We start from the raw sequence: 26,523 nt of genomic DNA on the forward strand, positions 1-26,523 counted from the left end.
GGTCGCGAAAGGCCACTTGTTACAAATTGACAAACTTTACTTAATAAGCAGGCTACAGTGTACATGATAGACTGGCAGTACACCCACCCAGCTGAATAAGCAGGCTACAGTCTACATTATAGACTGCCAGTACGCTCAGCCAGCTTAATGACTATTTGTAGAATGAACATTGAAAGAATCCATTATTGGCGCGTGAGGTTTAAACATAATTATACAGTTGTTTTTTCATGAGAAATGGTCATTCTTGTGGTTTTACGCTTGAACACACCGGTGGGATAAAGCAGTCAAGTGTTATTGTTTTAGGAACGTGACCATTTTTAGCAGATTGGGCGTGTCGGGTGGTGGATAAGGGTTACAACACATAAATAAATAGGGCGATGTAAACCGAATAACGTTGTTTATGAATAATGTTTGCGAAAGCGTACGTGTTACAAATTGACTAACTTTACTTCATAACCAGGCTACAGTGTACATGATAGACTGGCAGTACACCCACCCAGCTGAATAAGCAGGCTACAGTCTACATTGTAGACTGTCAGTACACTCAGACAATTGAATAAGCAGGCTACAGTCTACATAATAGACTGGCAGTACGCTCACCCAGCTTAATGACTATTTGTACAGTCACCATTTAAAGAATAGATTCTTGGCGCGTTGGGTTTAAAAGTAATATTAATTGCACACATTGTGGTGGGGGGGGGAGTGAAGAGTACGTGAAACTTTGATGAATTTACCTCAGAGTCGCGTGGTGGGTGTCGAGGCCTAGTAGCGTGCAGAGCCTCCGGCCTCGCCTAAATTGGCCACCCGGCAGAGGCAGGGTACGGGTGGCGTCCCCCCCCCCCGCGCTACAATAATACTGTCTAATCGCTATTATTTTATTATCTACGGAGCCTATAATAGTAATTGAACACATTGGGGTGGGAGGGGAGTGAAGAGGACGTGAAACTGTGATGAATTTACGTCAGAGTCGCGTGTGAATGCGTGCGCCTATTTTTAACGGGAATAAAAAATGGCGTCCACCCCTTGGCGAAGGCGTCGCTACCCGTTGGCAGGGCAACCGCCGTCCAATGAAAGCGGCGAAGGCGTCGCTACCCGTTGCCAGGGGCAACCGCCGTCCAATGAAAGTGCGTATGGTCCGGCGACACACAGACACACAGACAGACAGACAGATTCACGTTTTTATATATATAGATTATTTTATTCTTTCCCTTCTACGTGACTTTACCGAAAGAACCAAGAATATTAATCCCTGCAGTCACGAAAGCTTGACATCAAAATCTTAACACCTGTTTTATTGCCAGAAAGAATAAAACCAATTTTTTTTACATGATTTGACGTCGTTTGTTAAACAACTGATTGTTTGGGGGAGGGGGCTGTGGCATGTAGCCATTCTGAAGGAGTTGACAAATAAAGTTTGGTTTCCGTAAAAAATAACTATTTGGTTAAATCTTCTTGGTTCTTTCGGTAAAGTCACGTAGAAGGGAAATAATAAAATAATACAAATAAAATTTTTATTTTTATTATAAAAAATAAAATAGATGTTTTATATTTTTAATATAAAAAATAAAATAGATGTTTTATAATTTTATTATTTTATTATTTCCCTTCTACGTGACTTTACCGAAAGAACCAAGAATATAACGTCCTAATTGCAACAACAACAACATGACAAGCACTTATTTTTAAACAGCTGTGTTGTGGTCGCGAGGGGGTCATGGCAACAGTGGGGGGGGGGGCGTGTTCACGAGATCTGATTGGCTGGCCGACGGGGGCAGTGGGCGGGGCTTGGTCACGTGGGCGAGTGCGAGGTCAACTAAGCGGGGAGGACGACGGGGGTCATTGTTGTTGTTGTTTGTGGCGGCGGCGGCGGCGGTGGTCACCCGCAGGACCCGGGTTTGGGTCTCTCCTTGCTCCGCGCTGCTCGGACTCGCGCAAGCGCCACGACGGGGACGGGTGGTGGGGGGGGGCGACCGACCAATCCTCGCGCTGCCACGGTAACTCGCCGCCCTCTGCACCAAGTGTAGCGTGCATGCACATTAACTGACACTAAACAACAAAATACGCGTTCGCGTTGCACATTAACGCTCGTTTAATACTGTCCAATAGCGACGGCCGGAAAATCTCCCCCTTTTGCTTTTGTGGGGGAGATCGCGTCGTGACGTCACCCGACGGGTAGCGCGGTGGCGTCACGCGCGGTGTGACGGAAGACGAAGCCGCAGTAAATGACGTCATCACGTCGTTTAACGCGATGACGTCACGCGCTCCATTCGGCCTCCGCGTCGCGTGCCCGGGCCGCTGTACAAATGACGCAATCGAGGGGCGGGGCCCGGCGTCTTTACGCCCCGCCCTTGCGCGGTGACGTCACGGGCCTGTGTTTACGAGGTGACGTCACCGCCCAACGTTCTCCAGCGCTCTGGCTGCGTCGCGACCTGGATCCAGAGGCGGCTCCCTTCCTCCGCGTCTCCAGGTGCGAGTCCCTGGGACCCCACGGTTAGCGGGGACATGGAGGGGTAGCGGGGACATGGAGGGGTAGCGGGGACATGGAGGGGTAGCGGGGACATGGAGGGGCGGCGGGGACATGGAGGGGCGGCGGGGACCTGGAGGGGTAGCGGGGACATGGAGGGGTAGCGGGGACATGGAGGGGTAGCGGGGACCTGGAGGGGTAGCGGGGACCTGGAGGGGCAGCGGGGACCTGGAGGGGCAGCGGGGACCTGGAGGGGCAGCGGGGACCTGGAGGGGCAGCGGGGACCTGGAGGGGCAGCGGGGACCTGGAGGGGCAGCGGGGACCTGGAGGGGCAGCGGGGACCTGGAGGGGCAGCGGGGACCTGGAGGGGTAGCGGGGACATGGAGGGGTAGCGGGGACCTGGAGGGGCAGCGGGGACATGGAGGGGCAGCGGGGACCTGGAGGGGCAGCGGGGACATGGAGGGGCGGCGGGGACCTGGAGGGGCAGCGGGGACATGGAGGGGCGGCGGGGACCTGGAGGGGCGGCGGGGACATGGAGGGGCGGCGGGGACATGGAGGGGCGGCGGGGACCTGGAGGGGCGGCGGGGACCTGGAGGGGCGGCGGGGACCTGGAGGGGTGGCGGGGACATGGAGGGGTGGCGGGGACCTGGAGGGGCGGCGGGGACATGGAGGGGCGGCGGGGACCTGGAGGGGGCAGCGGGGACCATGGAGGGGTAGCGGGGACCTGGAGGGGTAGCGGGGACCTGGAGGGGTAGCGGGGACCTGGAGGGGCAGCGGGGGACCTGGAGGGGCAGCGGGGACCTGGAGGGGCAGCGGGGACCTGGAGGGGCAGCGGGGACATGGAGGGGCAGCGGGGACCTGGAGGGGCAGCGGGGACATGGAGGGGCAGCGGGGACCTGGAGGGGCAGCGGGGACATGGAGGGGCAGCGGGGACCTGGAGGGGCAGCGGGGCTGAAGTGGGGTAGCGGGGACCTGGAGGGGCAGCGGGGACATGGAGGGGCAGCGGGGACATGGAGGGGCAGCGGGGACCTGGAGGGGCAGCGGGGACCTGGAGGGGCAGCGGGGACATGGAGGGGCAGCGGGGACCTGGAGGGGCAGCGGGGACCTGGAGGGGCAGCGGGGACATGAAGGGGCAGCGGGGACCTGGAGGGGCAGCGGGAACCTGGAGGGGCAGCGGGGACATGGAGGGGCAGCGGGGACCTGGAGGGGTAGCGGGGACATGGAGGGGTAGCGGGGACCTGGAGGGGCAGCGGGGACATGGAGGGGCAGCGGGGACATGGAGGGGCAGCGGGGACATGGAGGGGCAGCGGGGACCTGGAGGGGCAGCGGGGACCTGGAGGGGTAGCGGGGACCTGGAGGGGCAGCGGGGACCTGGAGGGGCAGCGTCCGGGAAGGGACGGGAGACCCAGGGTCCTCCGGGAGGAGATGGGAGGGTGGTGGCCCAGTCTGCCAGAGTCTCCCAGAATGGGAGCAGGTAACCCCAGATGGACCCAGGGAAATGATGGGCGTCCAGTGAGGTGGGCTCGCTATCTTGGTGGGAATCGAGGGGTTCGGGGAGTGTGGTGAGGCGCCCCTCAGCAGACTGATGGGGTGATGGGGACGAGGAGTATCGGGGGTTCGAGGGGGTTGACACTGCGGCCTTTGCTGTGTATGTCAGTGTTTATTTAGGGGATGTCATTGCGTGTAACGTTTATGGGTGCAGAAAAGCGTATGATGTAGGTGCTCTCTATACAGTGTACGGGGAATATTTGTGTGGGTCAATATTATTGCATTGTGTTTGTATGTCGGTAAGGGTTTGGGTGTGTCAATATGTATGTCAGTGTGTATGTTGGTGTGTGTCAACAGTTTGTTGGTGTGTGCCAATGTGTATATGCCAGTGTGTGTTGGAGTAGCATTGTGTAGCTATTTTGGTGTATGTCAATATCCCTGTGGGGAGAGGTAGTGCAGTGGTTAGCACTACGGATCCGACGACCCGAGTTCAATTCCCAAGGTCGACGAAGCCTTAAACGAGAACCTGGTGTGTGTAAACATCAGCAGTGGGGAGACAAAGGCGGTCGGGCGTGGTGTTAGCCACCCACCCCCTCGTGTGCCGTGCCGGCCTTAATGGGTATTCGCTAACAGCCCCAACAGTCTTTGAAAGGCTATAAGAGGGATCTTTGTCTTCGTTTGGGCCGTGTCAGTATGTGTGCGTTCGTTTTTCGTGTCCTGCAAAGGCAATTATGTAGTGTGCATGGGTGTATGTCACTCTCGGGTCACATGGATGTTTCTTTTCTGAACGGGTCAGCACCCATCCTTTCTGGCATTGTCTGTGATTGTGTGTGTGTGTATGGCCTCAAAGTCCACCTAGCCTGGGACGGGCAAGCGGCGGTGACGTTACCACCAATTCGTGGCGAACGACGGTTGTTTTTGTATCTCAGCATGTCATTCTGTGGACGCCAATAAATACAGTATATGCCTGGCATGGTTTGGAAACATCCATGCGTCGGGGCATGGAATTGGTCACACCACGCCTCGTGCGTTAGGTCGGCTTGAATGTCCTCGCTACCAGCATTTACCCCCACACGTCCACTTCACCTACACGGAGGAGCTTTGTCTTTCTGTGTCACTATGTCAGTGTCTTTGTCGGGAACATGCTATGGCTCCACGTCAGGCAGACAGCGAGAACCATTCCAGGTTTTCCAGCCAATAAATTATTGCAACCTGCAGGACGGTACGTCTGGCGATGACCCAACAGCGCCCACTGTGGGGGATTGCACGTTGCGTCTGCTCATTGATATGTCACCTGCAATTCGAAAACCAAATGTGGAGCTCAACGCCTGCTGTAACGTTAACCACCACATGTGCCTCGTATGTGTGTATGTATGTATGTACTTCAGTGCGTGCCTTCGTGTGTCTCTCAGTGTCTCGACGTGTGTGGCTCCAGCTCACTCGCCACCCAGATGGGTCACATAAGTGTTTTTTTTTCTGAATGGTCGGCACCCATGCATTGCGATCATGTTTTTCTTAATTAGTACAACATTTCTTAGCAAAGTGAAGCAGTGACGCTGAAGTTCTATGGACCCCTTCTATCCTGGGTTCAATACTCACCCATGGATAACATCAGAAGCAAGTGGTATCTGAGACTGGCCTGATCCTCCCCTCGGTCAACTTAGCCTTAAATGAGTGTGAACATCAACACTGGGGCAAAGGTGGCTAATGTGTTAGCTATACATAACACAACATCACGTTGTCCTGTCGATCCAGGCAGGTGCTTGCTAACAGCACATATCCTGTAAAAGATGGGTGTATATTTGTTTTAGTATGTATGTGGCCTTGGCCTACTTTGTGGACAGCAGAGGAGCAAAATAGGTTGTTGTACTATACTTCTGTTCTGATATCTATGATCCCTGAATTAACCAGCATGGTGCAGCATGAGCAAATAATGCCTCTGATTATTATGTACAGAATTGGGAGGCCCTCATCCAGCGGTGAATTTAAGACGGACCGTACATGTACAAAGTAGGTGTATGTGTGCACGGGTGTGTGCTGACCACCTACCCCCTCGTGTGGCATTCCAGCCTTCATAGGTGCTACTCGCTAATAGCACTTACCATAACAGTCTGTTCAGGCAAGATGGCAGTTCTTGGTATTTGTGCACTACTGCACCCCACTTCATGCACCCTCCTGTGCTGCTGCACGTGTCAAGCAAATGCCAGCCGCCGTCCAAGCCAGGAGATAGATACGCCAAGCCCAAGCCCTTGGTGACATGTGGAGCTGTCGCTGAGCATGAGCTTCTGCCAACTCTAATGAGTCTCATTCCAGGAATATCGCTGTGCCGCTTCCTTGAGCTGCGTCCTTCCCACCCCACTATTATATTAGTGCATTGCTCTTAGGGTATTGCTCTGCTGGCTCATCGCCAGTGTCAAGCCGCTGTGGTTTGTGGTGCAGACGCCCTGCATGTTGTGTTTAGCAGAGTTTTCATTTCTCACTGAATATTTTTATGGATTGCTGGTAGACTGCAGGACAGACGTGCACACACAGAGACAACAACACAATGGATTGTGCGAAAGGTAATAACGGTGGTGCTTGTGCCACTCCTGGCAGAAGGACCTTCACTGCATTGATCTCAAGAGAACTCCTAGACGGTATTTTGGCCTACTTTTTCAAACTGATGGTGGGAGTACCCACACTTTATCCCTCTGCCCGCCACCTGCACAATTATACTGCTGGGTGCACAGAGGCAGGGGATGGATATAAGAAACGTGCCCATTGTTTCAATTTCCACAATTGGGAGATGGAACTAGCAGCATCAGCCACTGGAGGTAGTCACAGCCATCGCGAGAGATATACTGGATGTAGTGTGTTGGATGTGGACATTTTTTCTGTATTGCTGACCCAGAGAGACTGATTAAATTAAGCCTTGGCGTTTAGACTTGAATATTTAGACAATTTAGACAAGTGCTTTGCGAACCCAAAGTCGTTCCTTGGGTTCGTTTGAGTGCTCTTAGCAGGCTAGGTATCATGCACGTTCACAGAATGTAGATAGGACTGCACTCACAAAAAACCAGTCGCTTTGGTAATCGTTAACACTGTCTTATACAAGAGACAAAGTAGGCTAATGCTTCAGATATTGTCCCTTCAGATACCATATCCTGCTTTGTTGACAATAGCCATGATGCGAGTTGAGTCAGTATTGGGGAGGGTAGGTGTTGGAGAAGGTAGGTAATAATTATGGAAAGTACTTTTTTTTTACATAGGTTAGGTAGGATTGACAATAGATAGGGTAGGTACTAGTTCTGGTAGGTAAGTACTATATATAATAGGTTGGACAAGCACTAGTAATAGGTGTGTAAGTTATTTAGGTACTAGTTCGGCTAGGTAGTGGGTAAGGTAGGTACTGAATAAGATGTGTAGGATAATAAATCAGTAGGGTAACTAGTTAATTACTCGTTAAGCGAGGGAGCGGGTATGCTTAGGTGCCAGTGTTTCAACGTGACCGTGATCGCTCTGCACACTGAGGAGTCGGTGAACGTGCCAGGACTGTTTAACATCATTACGCAATGCACAGGGGGGGGAACCTGATGATGGCACATAGTGTGCTAAAGTGTATGTTCCCACATAAATGATACATTTCATCACAATATCTTTTTATTTGAATAGATACTTTTTGGTGTTTCTTTGTTTGGATCCTGTATATTAGCACAGCTCTCCCCTGCAATGGAGTAGGGATGGTAATTATTCATCTTGGTTGCCGTTTGATGCCATGCCATATCTTAAACACAAATTTTATTTTTTGTCGTTGTGGTGCATGTATAATCTCTCTTGGCTTTCGTGTAAAGCAATATAATATCATGCATTAATTGATGCAAGTATCATGGGCGTAGGAATCGATTTTAATAGATAAACCATTACATCCCTTTGTTTTTTTGTCCCAATGGGCTCTCATGTGCTTTTAAATAGTTCATTGATTGTTGCTTTCATGAGCACATGGAATCTAAAATATGAATTAAGGAGCTTGGGTTACCGGATAGAAGCCAGCTACGCAACTCACCACTTATTCCCCGTCCTCGCTGCCATGCTGTATTGTTTAATTTTATTATTAAAAAGCATTTAAAAGCCACCAGTGGTGAGATGCATCCCCCGGTGGGGTACTGGCGTCTAGACTTGCCTCCACCAGCTCTCACTGCAACGTCACCACATCAGCATCAATACTTTCACCACAACATTCACCATTACCACTATCACCACAACATTAAACACCATTACATCACCGTCGCCATGATCACGGTCGCAATAATCTTCACCTCCTTCAATGTAATCACTACCTCCATCACGACCACCACGATCACAAGCCATTATTACCAGGCTCGCTAATCACCACCTCTTTATAGCGCATCAGATTCATCCAGTATAAATATTCTGATTGTTGCACCATTACCTTCACCACCTTCATCAACATCATCATCACGTTTGTCACTAGATACCCATCCACATCGCCTATTACCATCACCACCTTCACGATCACCTTCATCGAAGGTCATGCTTGGCACTGCTGGAGCTGCCTCCGCCGCTGCTGCTCGTATTGAATAATAAATGATGATGGGGCTCCTGCACGGGGATGGAAGCGGCAGTGCCATCACCGCGTGCACTAAGCGGTTCATGCCCTTAGCCACGCAGGCACCTGCTGGCTCCCATGCGGGCGCCTGGAAGGTGAACACTCGCGTCCCCGCCTGGATGCGTGCTCCTGCTTCAGCTGCAGATGTGTGGACGTGATGCCCCTTCCTTGGTGTTTCAATCAGGCCGGTGTGTTTCTTGTGATTTTTAACCCGGGTTCGCGAACACTGGAAAAGTAACTTATTTTCTCACTCTAAGCTTGTGCTGAGCGCGCTTCTCATGCCACCGTGGTCGTGGTGTGTAGATAACGCATAATCTGAAGGTTACAAATTCAAGTTCTGGCCAGAGTGGTGGTGGAGTCGTGGAGGGACATTGTGGCCTGTAATTTCCCCAGGGTTGATACAGTTGAGTCCCTTTTTTATGAGTATTATACTGCTATGGTCGCTTTACAGAGAGGTCAGCATTTCAAGCAATAGGTCAGTAGTCCATGAGCCCAGGGCAGATATTTTACTTGTTGGAATCACTTGAGGGAGAACGATTTCAGTGGTTCCAATTATATTGTGGCCAATAACAGTGACTCACGTGGTAGCCATTTCAAATCAGTGTATTAACAAAAAGTGCACTCTCATCCATATAGGTAAATCAGTACTATTAAGATTTTACTACCTTAGGTGGTTCCAGTTTCTGCTCTGACCTATTGACTAAGATGGCTGTCAATAGAAATGGGTGATGCCTCCACCACAGTGCATACAATACAAACTTACGTGAAATATTTGTTTTATTTATATAAATATTTGTGGTTAAACTTTCGCCCTGTTATAAACACTGGGGTCTTCTTGCAAGCCCTGTCTGCAGTAAGCCCCAACTCTCACAGCTAAGGAAACCTAACACTGCATCATGTGATGCTCTTCTCGATGGTCCAAAAGGGATTACACATCGGCCTCATGTTAAATATGCACTCCAGTGCCTGTGTTCTATTTGGCGTGCAAAGACGATAACAAGCCACTGTTTTTCATGTGCCCGCCTCCTCGTCAGTCTGTTGACCGAGTGGCGCATGAAGGGACCTTTTTAACGGACAGCGCACGCGAGGAGTGGATAAGATCACGTCACAGTTGCACCTTGCTCCTCACGCATCGCGGGCAGCTCGACAGGTGCTACGGCGGCGCAGCTCGGGGGCACAGCAGCAGCAGCAGTGGTGGCACAACTCTGAAGCAGGACCGCCGCAGGTGAGCCGACTCCCTGCGATATACACATAGGCTTTTCAGCGTCTTCCAATGTGAGCTGCGTTTAGACGCTACGTAAACATATATATTGTGAACAGCAGAGGGCAGCAGTGCAGCAAAATCCAATGTTTTACAGTATGTCTATGTTCCTACTTATATGCTCCCAGCCGTCGCCAACCCCTTGACTAACCCCCCACCCATGACCCGCACGGCGTGGAAAGGCCCTCATCCCGCAGGTGATTGACGAATGGGCTGTGCATGTACATAAATCCACGTGTTATTGCGTTGTGCTTTTCTACCCTTGAAGAGTTTTGGATGTTGCAGTTAGCACATGTCTTGGAACTCCTCCGCACCACAGTGGGATCGAACCAACGTGGGATGTTCAATTCCTTTGTGCTCAAGCGGCTGATAGGGTTGTAGAGGCGCGCCCGATGGCTGCTCTGCCATGCCACTGTCGTCCACACGAGCCCTCGTGATGTGTCAGGGGGCTCGGGTGGCAATGGCGTAGAGGCACAGTCCGAAAATACTTCACCACTGTCATCATTCACGGGCACTGCCTTACAACTCGTAAACACAACAAGCCAACGTTTCAAGACTCTGACATTTTGCAGATGGTGATGAAGCATCCTCTTAGCCTCTAGCACATTTTACATGACCGGTTCAGCAAGACATTATCTCTCAAAACAGTTAAAAATAACAAACCACAGTGCTGGCAGTGGATGTTTTGTGTGCAACATTTTAAGAGAGAAGTAGTTTTATATAGACTAGTTCAGGGGTCGGCAACCAAAATAACAAGAAGAGCCATTTCTTTCCAATTCGGTACAAAATTCAGTATTTCAAGAGCCGCAATGCATCTGAGTACATACGTACTCATCGTCAAGAAGCAGCCCGTAAAGAGCCGCATGCGGCTCCGGAGCCGTAGGTTGCCGACCCCTGGTCTAGTTGAACACAAATTGTCTGAGCAAATTTTTATTCTAAACTGGTTTATGTTTCAATCTAGATTTGAAGTTTTCGTGACTGCAGGGATCCATATTATTTGGTTCTTTCCGTAAAGTCACGTAGGTATAAAATAAAATACATTTAATCACGACGTTTCGATCGCAACACAAGCGACCGTCATCAGGCGGAACCGATACAGCAGGACAACTGCTGGTAAGATGATAAATCCGTTTAGTGGACAGAACTGTACAAAAAATACTTCATATTTGTGCCTTACTATGTGTTTTTTTGCTTTGCTGAATATTCAACTCACCAGAGCTGTGGCAGACCGACTTGGTCACTGAGTATTTGCAGGTTTATTTCAGCATTTTGCTACGCATGTAAACATTTTGTTTCGTAAAAAACATGAGCAGAGTGAAGCTGAACCGTTTCCTGTTTTGTACAGTTCCTGGTTTATGGACAGTAATAGCAAGGCTTCATACTCTTAGGTTTTTTCGGTAAAGTCACGTAGGTAAAAATAAAAATAATAAAGATAATATAAAAAACATTTTTATTTTTATTATTATTTTACCTACGTGACTTTACCGAAAAGAACCTAAGAGAGTGAATCCTTGCAGTCACAAAAGCTTCAAATCTTGTAATAGCAAGGCTGTTTGTTTTTGTCACTGTCTGAAAACAATGAGAAAGTAATATATATGCTTCCCAAGGATACATCGGCAATGATTTTGTAGCATGTGCATGTTGAACTACTTTCGCACCATACATAGCCAACCATGTTAATCAGAGGTGTGGAGGCAGGACAACAAACTAAACACAAAAAGCAGTTATAAAAGAAATTAGTTTTCAATCTCCTTGTAAAAAAAGGTGTCAGTTTTGTTGCCAGATAAAAGGGTAAAAAAAACAATCATTTTGCTACTGGTTCCAATGGTGTAAATGCTTACCCCGATTTCTTATACTCTGATGGTGCATTGCCTTTGAGTTGTGCGCCTTTTGGCGTCATCTGGTTCAACACCATGTGAGACTAGGCTCTAAGGAAAGCTTTTCTCGGGTGTGGACCAATCAATTTCAAGGACAGTGCATACATTATCAGAGTTGTGTTTTTTGTTTGCATTCCGACCGCAGGTATTGTGGTCAATGCAAACATGACTCCTTGTAAAAAAGGTGTCAGTTTTGTTGCCAGATAAAAGGGTAAAAAAAAACAATTATCATATTTTGCTAATGGCAAAGGAGGTTCCAATGGTGAGTTTTCAATCTAGTTGATTTAAAAATTATCTTCCTAATATCGGAAGAGCATTCCAGACGGCTGCAGAAGCACATCTGAACGCGCGCAAAGCAGTGACCTCAAGTTCTCTAAGGATGATGTCTTTAGCCTGAATATATAGCTTCAAGGGCTTTGCTTAAGGTTTTATGCCACATTGTGGTGTCGCATTGTCCCCTCCCATGTGTCCTTGCCCCCCACACTTCCCCCTCCCCTGCTGTTGTCCCTCATTTCCGTAAACCATCTTGAGATGCAGTTGCATGTAGTCGCTATACCAATAAAAATTGTTGCAGGGCGTTGACAAAATTTGGCACTCTTTTTTTTCCCTTACACTTCCCGATTCAAACATTAAAACCGCTGCTTTTGTATTTAATTGCAGCAAATGTTATTTAACGAGGCTTATGACAAGATAAAATAAACATCCTTTTTTGTTAGTCAGGGCTTGGCTGTTCTGTCACACCTGGTTGACAAAAGCGTGGGAGATGGGGGTTCAGAATAGGCAGATTTTAATTTAAATTGGTATTCTGCTCAGACTAAAGACCGTTTAACAAAGACTTGCGTTACAATTGGTCCGTTGGATTAGAGGCTGAACGCTATATAGGACCGCAGTACGGTGAAATATAGCGGAGGCCACTGAAACCAATTAAGCACATAGCAACTCCCCCTTCGTCCATTTCACAAATACGGAGCTGCCCACTACCCCCGCCCACTAACCCCCCTCCCCCCAACTGCGTTAAACTTGGCTTGTGCAACCGAATGACATCACCTCCATGGCCAACAATGTTTAAACATCTCCCACGTATGGAGACGTTACATCCTCCTCCATATTCACATAAACCAAAAGACATCCCCTGTCCAGCTCTCGATTTACACTGATAACCAAGTGCAGTGCAGCATAGTAAGTGCAGCACATCCATTGCGTCATGGTACAGCCAAGGTCATTCCTCAAACCAATTGACACGTTATTTAAATTATCAGAAAATTGCCTGCAGGCTGAACACAAATAGGAGTCGCGATAACTGCACACAAAATTGACATCCATTGGGCAAAAGGTGCCATTGTGTGCATGTGTAATGTACACAGCCTAGTTCTAGGCTACCAATTCACAAGGTTCAAAGTTGTGACATGCAAGGCGTGTTGGTATGACTGATACTATGGTTATACAATCACGCCTTTTACGTGTATTATTACTCTTGGATCACACCTCTTATTGCACACTATGGCACTTTCCAGCCCAAAGCGAATGGGGCAAATCAAATTTTTCAATATACTTTCAACATCCCAATCAAACCAACCGCTTGTGGAATGTCGATGGCTTGCGGGACACGCATGGTCGTGCACGCTCAATAGCAAAGGTTTTCCTCTGTGCAGCAATGTTACAGGCCTGCTGGTGCACGGGCGTCAACATGAGCTGCGAGCATGGGCGCAGCCTGGTGGACATCATACGGGAGAAGTACAACCCCGACAACTACCCAGTGCGGCGCATCATCCTCAACACCCCGCCGCAAATAACGCCACGTGGTGTGTATGGTTGTTTTTAAACGGGACATTAAAATTGGTGTGTGTGTGCACATAGCCTGAGACAAGCGCCATGGTGATGTCACCGCCACTTTGTGGCGAATGGCGGTTGTTTAGAAAAGAAGAATGACTCCATTGTGGTTTTTGCAGGCCAAAAGACTGTAGTTGAGGTTACACTACGGAGGCTGGAGAGCACGATCGCTACTCTTTAAAGTCCATTTTGGTTTTTGCCGACTCGGATAGCACAGTTTGATAGAGCGCGACACCGCAGTACGTGGGATAAAACCTTCAGCAGAGCCCTGTAAGCTATGTAATCAGGCTAAAGACAATCTTTCGATAACTTGGGGTCACTGCATTGTGCGCATTTGGATGCGCTTCTGTGGCTGTCTGGAACGCTCTTCCGATATTAGGAAGCTGCTGGAGCTGTGCACTTTTAAATCCAGATTGAAAACTAATTTCTTTAGAACTGCTTTTTGTGTTTAGCTTGTTGTCCTTCCCCCACACCTCCAGTTAGCACGGTTGGCTACGTCGGCGGCTCTGAGACAGATTCTCAACTCGAATCAAAACTGGATACAACTAACCAGGCTAGTCCACACCAACAGAGATTCCTATCAATGTTGTCAGCAATGACAACCTTGGTGTCGCAGTACGTGCCTATATTCAATGGCCCCAAGACGTTGTTTGTGAGATTTCCGGTGAGACGCGTCGTGTTTCGGTGGCTGGGGTGGCTCAAAGGTTAGAGCGCTGAGCTTGGCACTTGCTTCGATCCTGTATTTGTATCCAGGCAGCCAACCTAAAATTAAACCGGATTCTTAAGTGAAATGAGTTAATGGTCTGACTGCACAGCAATGGTGTTACCAATGATTGCACAAAAAACATCACTGTAGTTCTGGTTCGGAACAAATTTTGTTTAAATTCCAGCTCAGAGTACTTAAAGTATTGGTGTTTCCACCCAACCGTGAATATTACTGTCGGAAGCTGGACATATGGGAAAGTGCTGCCCCCTGTTTTGCAAACCAGACATCCCTTGAATGAATACACTATGTAACACAATTTTGTTCCTGGGTAGTAAGTATTATTTCGTAATTGCTTATGCCTAAAAGGTACAGAAATGGTTCTTATTCCCCACAAACTTTGCTTTTGTGACCAGGACAGTGATAGTTTGCAATTTACATATTTTCAATGAGAAAACGGACGAATTTGTGTCTTTTTGTTAACATAAAGTCAGAAGAAAAAAAACTTTAATAAAAATGTATGTGTATTTATACTACAAAAGATTTAGAAGTGAGTAGTTTTTCGAGATTTACGATTATACTGTAAATCACTTTAACGAATCAGCCCCCAAATGTAGTCTCCCATCATGTTCTCGTTATACTGTCCTTGGTAGCGGCGTTCAAAGTCCAGTATATCCTGGTGGAAGCGTTCGCTTTGCTCCTCCGAGTACGCTCCCATGTTCTCCTTAAATTGATAAAGATGAGCATCAAGGAAATGGACTTTGAGGGACATGCTTACAGCCCATTGTGCCGTAGTTCTTCACCAGAGTCTCAACCAGATCCACGTAGTTTTCGATCTTGTGATTGTCCAGGAAGCCACGAACCACTGCGGACAAAGCTGTTCCAAGCCGCTTTCTCCTTACTAGTGAGCTTCTTGGGGAATTCATTGCACTCCAGGATCTTCTTTATCTGTGGTCCGACGAAGACACTGGCTTTTACCTTTGCCTCAGACAGCTTAGGGACGAAGTCTTGAAGGTACTTGAAGGCTGCTGACTCCTTATCTACAGCTATGACAAATTGTTTCATAAAGCCCAATTTGATGTGCAGTGGTGGCATCAGCACCTTCCGGGGGTCCACCAGTGGCTCCCACTTGACGTTGTTCCACCCCACAGAGAACTCAGTCCGCTGTGGCCAGTCCCACCTGTGGTAGTGCACCTTGGTGTCCCTGCTGTCCCAAAGGCAAAGATAGCAGGGAAACTTGGTAAAACTGCCTTGCAGACCCATCAGGAATGCCACCATTTTGAAGTCTCCGATGACCTCCCAGCCTTACTCATCATACTTCAAGGCGTCCAGCAAGGTCTTGATGCTGTTGTAATCCTCTTTGAGGTGCACCGAGTGAGGCAGGAGAAAAATGGGCACTTGTTGCCATTATGGAGCAGCACGGCTTTGAGTCTCCTGGATGAGCTGTCAATGAAGAAGCGCCACTCATTCTGGTTACAGGCGATTCTGATTGCCTCGAACAGACTGGTCACATTGTGACAGAAGCAGAGCCCATCTTGACAGGTGAAGAAGTTGCAAAAAGGTTGGTGACGCTTCCTCTGATCTGCGACTTGCACACTTTTATCCACCAAGTTCCACTGCTTGAGCCCAGACGTCAAAAGCTTGGCATTGGACTTGGTGAAACCAAGATCTCTGATCAAGTCGTTGAGGTCTTTTTGGTTGGGGTAGTATGGGGTTCTCTCCTCAGCTCCACCTCTAAAATTGTCATCTGGATCTACAACGTCTTCCTCGCTCTCTTAACACTTACTACCCAGGAACAGACAAAATTGTTACACAGTGATATCAGAGGTAGCTCTGTGACATCCACTTTTGCAGGTAGTTCTCTTCACAGAAAGGCCTGTGCACTGCTCTGTGAGAAATCAGAATGGTAGCTTCATCTCGTGACATGATGCTGATAGCACAATCGGGATATAATTATGGGAATTTTTTTTTAAGTAAAGGCCGGTTGTACGTGCGGTGGCTGTGTGCATTCGCGAGCAGATTATCTCAACGTGCCTCCAATCCTGGTGCTCAACATGTGCGACATCGCAGCTGCCGGCGACGAGTCACAAATCTTGGAGCTGTGCAGTCACGTGACCGAGCTCGACCTATCGCACAACAGCTTCAAGGACTGGGAAGAGGTGAGGCGGCTGGCAGCCAGGACTGCGTGCCGTGCTACAGAAAGTAATTATGAGCGTATTATTCACTCTCATACACAACAGTCCTGACAGTAGAGTGGTATGTCAACGATCAGACGTGTGTTTCCACCGCCCTAGCTATGCAGCAGGTTATGAAATGGCGATTGATTTGTAGCACGGGTTCATTTTGTGTTATTCTGTTGTGCAACCACAGTCAGTGTATTTTTTCTGTTTCAGCGTCTAATTGATTGTATGGTTTTCGGACATTTTTTTTACGTAGTGTAAGTCATTTATACACTTATCAATGAAACATACTAATGCCATCATAACTGATTTCATCATAAGCCATCATCATTAGCAGCCCTGATGTGTCCACTGCTGTATGAAGGCCTCTAATACAGTGGCTCTTAACCTGGGGTTCACGCACCTCCTGGGGGTGCGAGATGCCCTTTCTGGCGGTGCGAGACAGAAGGTAAATCATTAAAACACAAATTAAGCACGGGCACATGAGTAGAACGACTTTGTTTCATCAAACCTATGTCTTTATTAACATTTTTTTACGATTGAGAACCAAAGGGGTGCAAGGCTGCAATAAAGTTTAAGAAGCACTGCTCTAATACATTTCTGTCTCTCACAAATCTAGCAATACAACAAAATAAACCCCAGCTTTTTTGTAACATTCGGTCAATATCCAATGTTTCTGATCCATATTTCACAGCAGCTAACAACTAGAGGCATATTTGTACGTTGATTTTCATTATTAGGCCATACGTCTAATATTGTCTCGTGAAATATATTGATGTCAAAACCTCATCATTCAGGATTTGCAGCTGAACAAGGTGAAACTCACAAGGCTTTACCGTGAGCATTGGCCTCTCTTGTCCGAGGTGATGTGTGGAGACTTGGCCCTCGCTTTGAAGCTGCGGCTGGTTTGGTCGTAAACAAGATGTGGGGATGGGGGAGTCACTGCCGAGTGCGTCTCTGCAGATCGGCAAAATTGTTGGGCAGATGCCGAGGATGCAGTTTCTCAACCTGAGCGCCAACCCTTTGGGGGCGTGCCCCTCGCCACCCAGCCTGCGCCTGCCGTCCCTGCGCAAGCTGGTACTCAACAACACCAAGACGTCCTGGGAAACGGTTCACACCCTCTTGAGAAATATGCCACAGTAAGCAGAGGCAGCCTGGAGTGCACCAATACACGATCGCTTTCGTACACGCTTTTTTTGAGTGCAGACCCACGCCTTCATGCACGCTTTATGTGTGGCTCCAGGCCTGACTGCTTTTTTTTTTAATTCCCCTAATTTTATATCCCTCTTGTGCTATCGATGTCGTGTCATGAGACAAAGTATCCATTTTATTCTCTTGCAGAGAAGTGCAATTTATCATGTTAGAGAATGGCCCATGGAAGCGGATAACATCGAGCTACATCTGAGATCCCTTCTGAAGTGCACACAATATAGGGGGGGGGGGGGCAACACTTGCTCCGCCACTAAGTTATGTTCATCAGATAACAGTCAAACTGATCTTTTTGTAATTCTCAGAGCTGGAATTTAGACAAATTAAGTATGGGACCAAATTTTATGTGGTGGGTTTTTTTGGGCTGCCCATTGGTGAGGCCATGAACTCACACTGCACTTGAGTGATCACAGGCAGTCGATGGATTTTTTCTGGACGTGTGGCGCTTGTATCTCCCGCAGGCTGGAGGAGTTGTTCCTGTGCCTCAACGACTATACAACGGTGGTGGTGTCGCCCGACGTCTACCACAACATGAAGCTGCTGCACATCACCGACAACCAGCTCCGTGAGGCTCTAACCTTTAAACATGGTGCACCATGCGTGCAGAGTTCCCACGAGTGGTGGAGATGCCTCTGGAAGTGCAGCAAGTACAGTGCTCGCCTTTAAAACCCAGTGTCTGCGTCGAGAAAGCGACGTGTGGTATTTGCAAATGCAAGTGGTGTCCATAATGCATGCAGAGCCCTTTCGTGCAGTGCTGATCATGGGGACCATACTTCACCACGCAGTGCTGAAAGCAGGAAGCGTAGACGTGGTTTAGCATCGTGGTACGGCGTAGAAATGCAGAGTGTGCGTTGTGGCATTGTGTGCGCACAGGCGAGTGGCAGGATGTGCTCATGCTGGGCCTCATCTTCCCATCTCTGGAGACAATGGTTCTGTCCAACAACCGTGTGGGCAGCCTGAGCTCTGAGCCGGCAGAGCTCACTCAAGCCTTCACCAACCTGAAACACCTCAACCTGCACAACTGGGGTAAGCCTGCTCTTCCCACCTGTTGTGCAGCAGGCATTCATTCGGCAACTCGTGTATCATTGAGCCGTTTTGCCTAAAAACCCTGCCGTTTTCCTCCTTCCTTGCCACACTTGTAAATGTAACCACGCGGTCTGCAGCATTCAGCTTCAGCCGACTGTTTGCGTCCGTAATTTCCAGATGTAATCTGCAGGATTAAAGTTACCAATTCACCAGCACTAGAATGCACTGCATCAATCAATAACTGTCCCTATTTAATTGTAGTTTGCAGAAATTATGGACCCAAATTAGATGTTATTGTTGCTGTCGCCTCACGTGCACGTGTGCATCGTTCAGGCCTGTCAGACTGGTCCGACGTGGAGAAGTTGAATCACTTTCCATCACTGGAAGAGCTGCGTCTCCTGGGCATCCCCCTGCTGGCCGAGTACAACGATGAGCAGAGGCGCAAACTTACCGTCGCCAGGTGACAGCCCATGGGGCCACGCAGGCACCACGTACGCATGCAGGCAAAGGCACGCACGCAGGCAAAGGCACGCACGCAGGCAAAGGCACGCACGCAGGCAAAGGCACGCACGCAGGCAAAGGCACGCACGCAGGCAAAGGCACGCACGCAGGCAAAGGCACGCACTCACACAGACAACAGCAGCAACATCACAGCCGCCATTCGCCACTCAGTGGTGGTGATGTCACCGCAGCACCTTGTGCCAAGCTACAAGCGGAATTTGAGGCCACGCGAACTGTGGAATGTGACCAATATCCATAAAAGTTTTTTTGCGTCAAGAAGTCACGTGAAGACTTCTTCACAATTCTGGCTAAGCACCTGATGAAGCTGGTTGTAATCAGCAGCGAAACGTTGTACTCGAATTGTAAATGTTGTGGGTTTACTCTCCAACACACTGGTGCGCTGAAGTAGTAACTAACTGGCACAGTTTGTTTAGGACAAACCTTACTAATTAGCTGTCGGATGGTGGCCAGTTTAACGACACATTTATATTTACACGATCTAACCCAAAAAACCTTTCTTATGGAGAACTGTGGAATGCTCACTGTCAGGAGGTCACGCGACAGACTCGGGTGTTATGGGTGAACAGAGATGACTGGCAGACACATATACGTACTTACCAATGCGACCGATTATATGCGGTAGGCTGCCAAATTTTTAAGGCCGTTTACCGTATACCAATTTTAAAAGTCAATCATGCTGCTTCATAAAGATTTTTTATCTTTTAATTTCAATTCTTGCTTTTATAATTGGTGTGCGGTAAAATGAGTTTAGAATTGTTCGGCGTCAATTTAACACCCAGGCTTTTGCGACCAATATTATTCATGTTATGAATTGTCAGCGTGTTCCTTAATCTTTTTACTTGTATAAAGACATGCACCCTCACACATTTACAAGGACCCACTTCAAAACATGTGCACATGTTCACAGACTTGCGCAGTCGCACATACCCACACACACCCAAGACGTACGCTGCAGATTGCTGTTCAAGGTCCACCTATTTGAGCCGGGTTTGAGATTTGGGGCAAGCGTTGCTCGCGCACAAATACTGCGTATGTGTGCACACGTTTCCAGTCCTGCTTGCGGCAAACCCGCCGCCCCAGCACCGAGTTGGCCTGACACCACATGTTTGGCGCACCGTGGCATGTTTCTGTCGTCACGCAATCGCGGGGTCAACCCGCTAGGCTGCGCAGCATTAGGCGGCGCAGCGTCACGTGCTCCCTGCGCGCCAAGCGTGCCGAGCGCTGTCGGGCCTCTCCTGCAGGCTCCCCTCGGTGCAGGTGCTCAACGGAAGCTGGGTGAGCGATAGCGAGCGGGAAGACGCCGAGAGGTTCTTCATCCGGTACTACATGGACTTCCCCACCAATCAGCAGCCTTCCCGGTGAGGGCTCCTCCGTGAGCTATGATAGTAGTTGTAATAACAATGTAGGTTTTTCTTATCAAGGAAAGCCTCACTCAACATCGAGACTCTTTTTCAGAAGCGTCTTGCATTCGGATGTTTGCCCGATTCTTTTTTGAAAAGTAGTCTTTTTCACGTGGAAGGAAGAGGAATAACCAAAGAAAACTTGCGTGTGCACAGCGGGTGACACTCAAAGGTCCACAGAGATGGGTTGTGAACGTATTTGCTCAACTGAGGTATCCTGACCGTCTTGCATCCCAGCGGGTTTGAATGTTTCATAAATACGTGATCCACCAATTCCTGTGTCCCCTGCATTGGCTTACCCAAAGTTTACTGGGGCAACCCACTTTTGTATGTAACAAACAGGCAACTGCTTGAGGGGGAAGAGAGAGGGAGGGAGGCTTTGAGGATTTGAGGCGCCACACTCTTGCACATTGGCCAAGCAGCCATTGTGCTCACAGGCTATACATCCACTTTCCTGATGGCAGATTCGCCCACTACCTTCACAAGTGGAAGTTCAAAAAAATCCCGGCTGCGTTTGTGGAAACACTGACCAGACCACCGATCCTACAGTAGAGAATGCCTGTTACTGGTAGGAATGAAGTGAACCAGCCTACAATAGATTAAATCGTCCGTCCATCCGTGTAGCAACATCGCCCCCTACTGCAAACACTTGGCATGACCCTACAAAAACCTTTCGACTCAGTGAGGCTTTCCTGGCTAAACAAGTGTAACATTCCCTTATAATTCCCTCAGATAACTTTTAATTAAAATATTTAAATTAATGAGGTTTTCCTGGCTAAACAAGTGTAACATTCCCTTATAATTCCCTGAGATAGCTTTTAATTAAAACTTTTAAATTAAAATTTAACTCACAGCGGCCTAAAGCCTACAGCTAGGCCTAAAGCCTAGAACTAGGCCTCAAACTCTCCCTTCGTATCGTACCCCCGCGTCTGTGAAAGGGAGTTAATGTTTAACAATGTTACATTCCCTGATGTTTTTAAATAGAAACATTTACATTTAAAGCTTTTACATAAATAATTAAAACATGTAAATTAATAATTAACTCACAGCGGCCTAAAGCCTACAGCTAGGCCTAAAGTGTAGAACTAGGCCTCAAATTCTCCCTTCGTATTGTCAGATTAGGTGTAGCAACATCGCCCCCTACTGCAAACACTTGGCAGGACCCTACAAAAACCTTTAGACTCAGTGGGGCTTTCCTGGCTAAACAAGTGTAATAATACATTATGTTTATATTCTTTGGTTATTCGTTCCTACCAGCCCACCCCACAGGGTCCTGTTAACTCCTAAACTTCAGTGGGGTCATTGAAGCAATCCACAGTACATCAAATGAAGACATTTCCTGGCTAATTCATCAAATCCAAATCATGCGTGCATTTGGTATTCGCAACATTCTCATAGTGCAAGGCTATGGCGAATGCACTTCTTTTACAGATGAATATTGTCTGCAGTAGTTTCACAGTAGGGAGTGATGTTCTGTGGTTTTAAACAAATAGGTACCTTGCGAGTAATTTAATCATTTTCGGAATTTGGACCATGACACTTGCACTCATTTCCTACTATTATTTTCATTAAATTCCCATGTGAAGCAGTCGGCATGTATTCTATGTAAATACACCTGCAGTATTAACCAGGGCAGCCGCAGGGCACGAAGCTCAAACCTCTGGAAGAAGCGGCATGTGGGTTCCGACCCGGCCTTGTCATCCATAGACTGAATGACTTCTCTCTGGCATGCTTCCACTATTCCTGCATTATTCTCCCTCCTACCCACCCCCTCGCCTTGCACCCCCTCACCCCTCACCCGCCATCACCACCACAAACCAGGCTGGCAGAGCTCCAGGAGCGGCACGGGCAGCTGGAGCCGCTGGCCGAAGTGGATCTGACGCCGCAGGATGTCGCGCAAGTGCAGGTACATTTCGACGGCTGCTGCAGGGCGCTGGCGATCCGTCTGGACCAGACGGTGGCGCAGCTGAAGCGGGAGCTGCGCGAGGCGCTGGAGTCACGGGAGGGCACGTGCCGCATCCGCATCTTCCACGTGGCCGAGAACATGGGCGCCCATATTGTCGAGGAGATGCGCTTTCCGCGACGCAACGTGCACACGTACGGCGTGCGGGACGGCGACGAGATCCACGTCATGCGCAAGTGACGCGCCGCCCTCGCTCCCTTGCCCTCCCTCGCGCCAGCCTTTTACGACTGGCACGCCAGTTTGGCATGAGTGCCACAGCCCAGTGGGAAATAATTTAAAATTAAAGGTGAAAAATGCGTGTATTTGCATTTTTATTGGAAGAACCAAAGTGGAAGTGAAGGCAGTCTTACAGCTTAAAAGTGGCATTTAATTTCAATATGAATACACCATATGTATAGTATATACTTAACTATACAGGTAAAATACGTGCCATTACCTGTCGACAATTATTGGCGTTAAAAGCATGTGACAGTTTTGAAATGTTTGGTTTTAAATTTGAATGCTTTAAAAACACTTAATATTTCATCAGCTGTTGCCCAGAATAAATGTATTTCACTCTGGTGCCCGATTGTTTTAGACAAACTAAATGTATAAAAAGAACGTATCCAAACATTTGGTTGTAGTGTCACGAATACTGTAAATTAAAAAATTCAATCATCGCGATCATTACTTTCAGTACAGGTCTGTAAACCCAACAGCACCTGTCCCCAAATTATTTTTACAAAAGGCCGTAGAAATAGCCTCCAGGTTGGGTATTAGGATACACATTTGTACCGGACTCTTAAGCTGTAAGTACACAGGAAACGTTTTGCACAAAGTCCCAGAGTTCAGCACTTGTGCCTACCCTGGGTCTGTCTGATGATACCGGGGGCCCTGCAGGCACAGTGGTGCCTGGCAACCAGGTGCACGCGCGCACAGATGGTGCCTGGCAACCAGGTGCACACGCGCACAGATGGTGCCTGGCAACTAGGTCCATGCGCACACAGATAGTGCCGCATGTCCACGGTACACGTACAGGCTGTGTGCTCCGTGAGCCGGGGAGCTTGGTGGGTACACGAAAGAAGCAGTCAATATGATGTCATGCCCAGGGTCAATCAATGTGGGACTCTGAATGAATAGCAGGGGTGCGTGCAAGTGGAAAAAAAAAGTATATTTGCGGATGGAGGTATTTGTACATAGGCAATGATATCATGGTTATCGTTAGGTGACAAACTAGGCTTTACTGCATTGCAAATCAACAGGTTAGGAGTAAAGTCATTAGGAAGAACAATTAGTGGGTTGTAATGACTGGTAAGCTAGGATGGGGTTCTTTAACGATTCTCTTCCCCTCGATGAACCATCACAATTTGCATTGTGGCGATTGTAGCACCTCTAATTTTTGCAGGGGTAATGTAAACCAACTATACACAACGCGTAGCAATACGTAATGCATGTATCATGAGAATAATCTTTAATTGACGAATAATGACATGCCTTAGTAGGGTAGTGTAAAAGTAGGTTAGAACATCAGGCGTTAGGAATAATCTCAACTTCATATCAGGATAATCGCGGGTGTTAAGGTTGGTTTGGGGTAAATGAAATAGGGGTGGAGGGTAGAATTGAACGAGTTAAAGTTTGATCAGAGGCCGTGCCACTTTGCGAGCATTCACAACCAGCCGGCCAGGTGCCCCTGCGGCCTGCATCTTTCCAATTGGTGCAAGCCAATTGGAAAGATGCATACGAATGTAAAAAAAGTTATGTATAGTGTTGCACTTAATCTTCTGCCCATGTATTATTGTGTAATGTAATAATGCAGTGAGGGATGTAGTTTTCCAAGCTTTTATTTTATTATTTAATTTTAGTTTATCTTGGCTAGGTTCATTTCATTGCCACGTCAGCTAATGCAGGTGTCTTGGTATATCTGTGAACACAACGATAGTCTGTTTTTTGAGAACTTTTTGCATTTCCACCAATCTCCACCAGGAATCCATGTATATATGCAGGTGTATGTAACAGAGCTTTCAGCTGTGGTGTCTGCATTTTGGAACTGTGTTTCAGAGCAGACGCCAACCCCAGAATGGCAATCTTACAAAAACCCTGACTGGTAAACTTTTTATTTTCCCAAATTGTTTAAACAGATGAGTTAAAACAGATGAGTTAAAACAGATGAGTTAAAATAGATGAGTTAAAACAGCGATAACCGACAGTGGCTCGCCAGATCACCATATGACTTAGTGTTACTCAATTTTATATATCAGTTTTAAAATAAAGATTTTTCTTGAGTCTTGTGGTACCATCCACCACACATTTTCTATTTGACACCAGACGTGTATTACGCAGCTATATGCAAAAGCTAAAAAAAAAATCGTGGCAATTTTCTCTTGCATGGCCACACGAGGCCCTCGGATATGTAAAGAGCGTGGCAGACCGTTCTTCCCAGACCTCACGCCATCGCCCGGGAGTCCACACGAGATTGTATTGGGGCAGTTGCTCCTCTAAACCCCGTATGTTCGGGGCACTGCCAGTGTGTCCGTTTTTATGCAGAAAACGTCATCGGATCATGACACCGTCTCATTTGTCCAAGTTGGTTGGTTCGGGGTTTGACAGCCACGCTCGAACAAATGGCATCATCTCACAGCCTTCTTCCTCACACATAGCATGTGCACTTTTGTCAACAAAACGATGTGCAGTTTTACATGATAGATGCCAAGTGGTATTACTCAATTAAGAAAAAGTAATTTTCTCCCGTTGCTGCCCCGAAATGAATCTTTTAGAAATGCACAGATCATTAACATCCATCTGTAAATACCGATAGGTGCCATCCCTGCCGATAATGCACCTACATTAGATTTATACCGCCAATGGTAAAACCGTGTGTTGTTTACTACTTGTGTATTCATTGTAAGTTTGGTATATTCTTTGTTTGCCAAATGACTTATGTGAAAAAGTGGCATAACAGCATGATCAATATCTTGTGTGGACAGATGACCCGTTTGCTTCAAAAACTCACCACTTTGGTGGGGATTGAGGCTGGAGTGGCAGATGTACAATTTCTACTCCGTTTTCCTGCTCTCCAGCAATACATCCCGTGTAGAATTGTCAAATAAAAGCACCATCAGTCATGTGACAAGGGATTGGATAATGGCCGTGCTCATTTAATAGAAACAAGCATTTCCATGTTCTGAATTACTTTTATTGGTTATTGGGATGTTAATCATTTTGTACTGTATACGTCTGTCGACCATATTTTGTGTTTTCTTTGCAAATAAACAGCAAAATATTTGTTGGCGCTTGTTTGCCCTTGATGGCAGAGGGGCTTGCAGCAAACGTCTTCACCCACATCGCCTGGATATAATAAACACATTCCTGCGGAGGGAACTGGTAGGAACGTTGGGTTGCTCGGTCAATGGCCAGGGTCAACGGCGGCGTGGTGTATTCCGCAAATATGGCCAACGGTGAGGACGGGCACAAGCAGGCGTGAGTAGGTTAAACGTTGAGTTTTATAAGGGCACCACGAGGTGAGCAGCCCCTCCCCACCCAGCCCCACCCCACCCAGCCCCTCCCTCCCCACCCTCCCCTCTCCACCCCAATCCCTCCCATTTTTGGATGCACGACAGACGGACACAATAATCCCCTGTGGGCTGGTGTAACCAGGAGGTTCCTACCAGTATGAATCAGTTCTCCTTTCCATCAAGGTAATGCATATGCTTCAGTATGGTCAAGACTCGCTGTCAACCAGAACATCATACTTTCATATTCATAAACAAAGTATGGGTGTAATGAAAGACCGTACTTTCACTTTTGAATGATCTTTCATTACACCCGTACTTTGGCGCTCGTCGATTCTTGAGCCTTCTGGTTGTCCAGTGGTTGAGATTCCACCATTGTCAATTCTAATGGGTGTACTGTTGAGATGTTACAGACACAAAACAGGCCTCTGCCATGTATTAGTCGTGTACTCAATGCAGTTTACTCAATGCACTTGTAGGACTCGTACTCTCGTCTTGTCTCGTTT

At 47.9% G+C, this 26,523-nt stretch overlaps 1 protein-coding gene across 2 annotated transcripts; it reads left to right on the forward strand.

The window, feature by feature from the left end:
* Window positions 1-1,817: 1,817 nt before the first annotated feature.
* On the forward strand, window positions 1,818-25,790 carry TBCEL (tubulin folding cofactor E like). 2 transcript variants are annotated; one of them, XM_061555758.1, is made up of 10 exons: window positions 1,818-1,994; window positions 9,593-9,783; window positions 13,349-13,498; window positions 16,249-16,388; window positions 17,373-17,548; window positions 18,080-18,183; window positions 18,492-18,644; window positions 18,978-19,104; window positions 20,408-20,524; window positions 22,388-25,790. In XM_061555758.1, exons 3-10 carry the CDS (start codon window positions 13,351-13,353, stop codon window positions 22,707-22,709), a joined length of 1,287 nt encoding a protein of 428 aa, XP_061411742.1. In that variant the 5' UTR covers window positions 1,818-1,994; window positions 9,593-9,783; window positions 13,349-13,350; the 3' UTR covers window positions 22,710-25,790. The 2 variants fall into 2 exon arrangements, with proteins under 2 accessions (XP_061411742.1, XP_061411743.1); XM_061555759.1 differs by lacking the exon at window positions 1,818-1,994 and adding an exon at window positions 2,387-2,467.
* The last annotated feature ends 733 nt before the right edge of the window (window positions 25,791-26,523 follow it).

The sequence above is a fragment of the Lethenteron reissneri genome, chromosome 21, assembly GCF_015708825.2.
Source record: "Lethenteron reissneri isolate LAM-NWPU_2019-01 chromosome 21, ASM1570882v1, whole genome shotgun sequence".
Taxonomy (NCBI): domain Eukaryota; kingdom Metazoa; phylum Chordata; class Hyperoartia; order Petromyzontiformes; family Petromyzontidae; genus Lethenteron; species Lethenteron reissneri.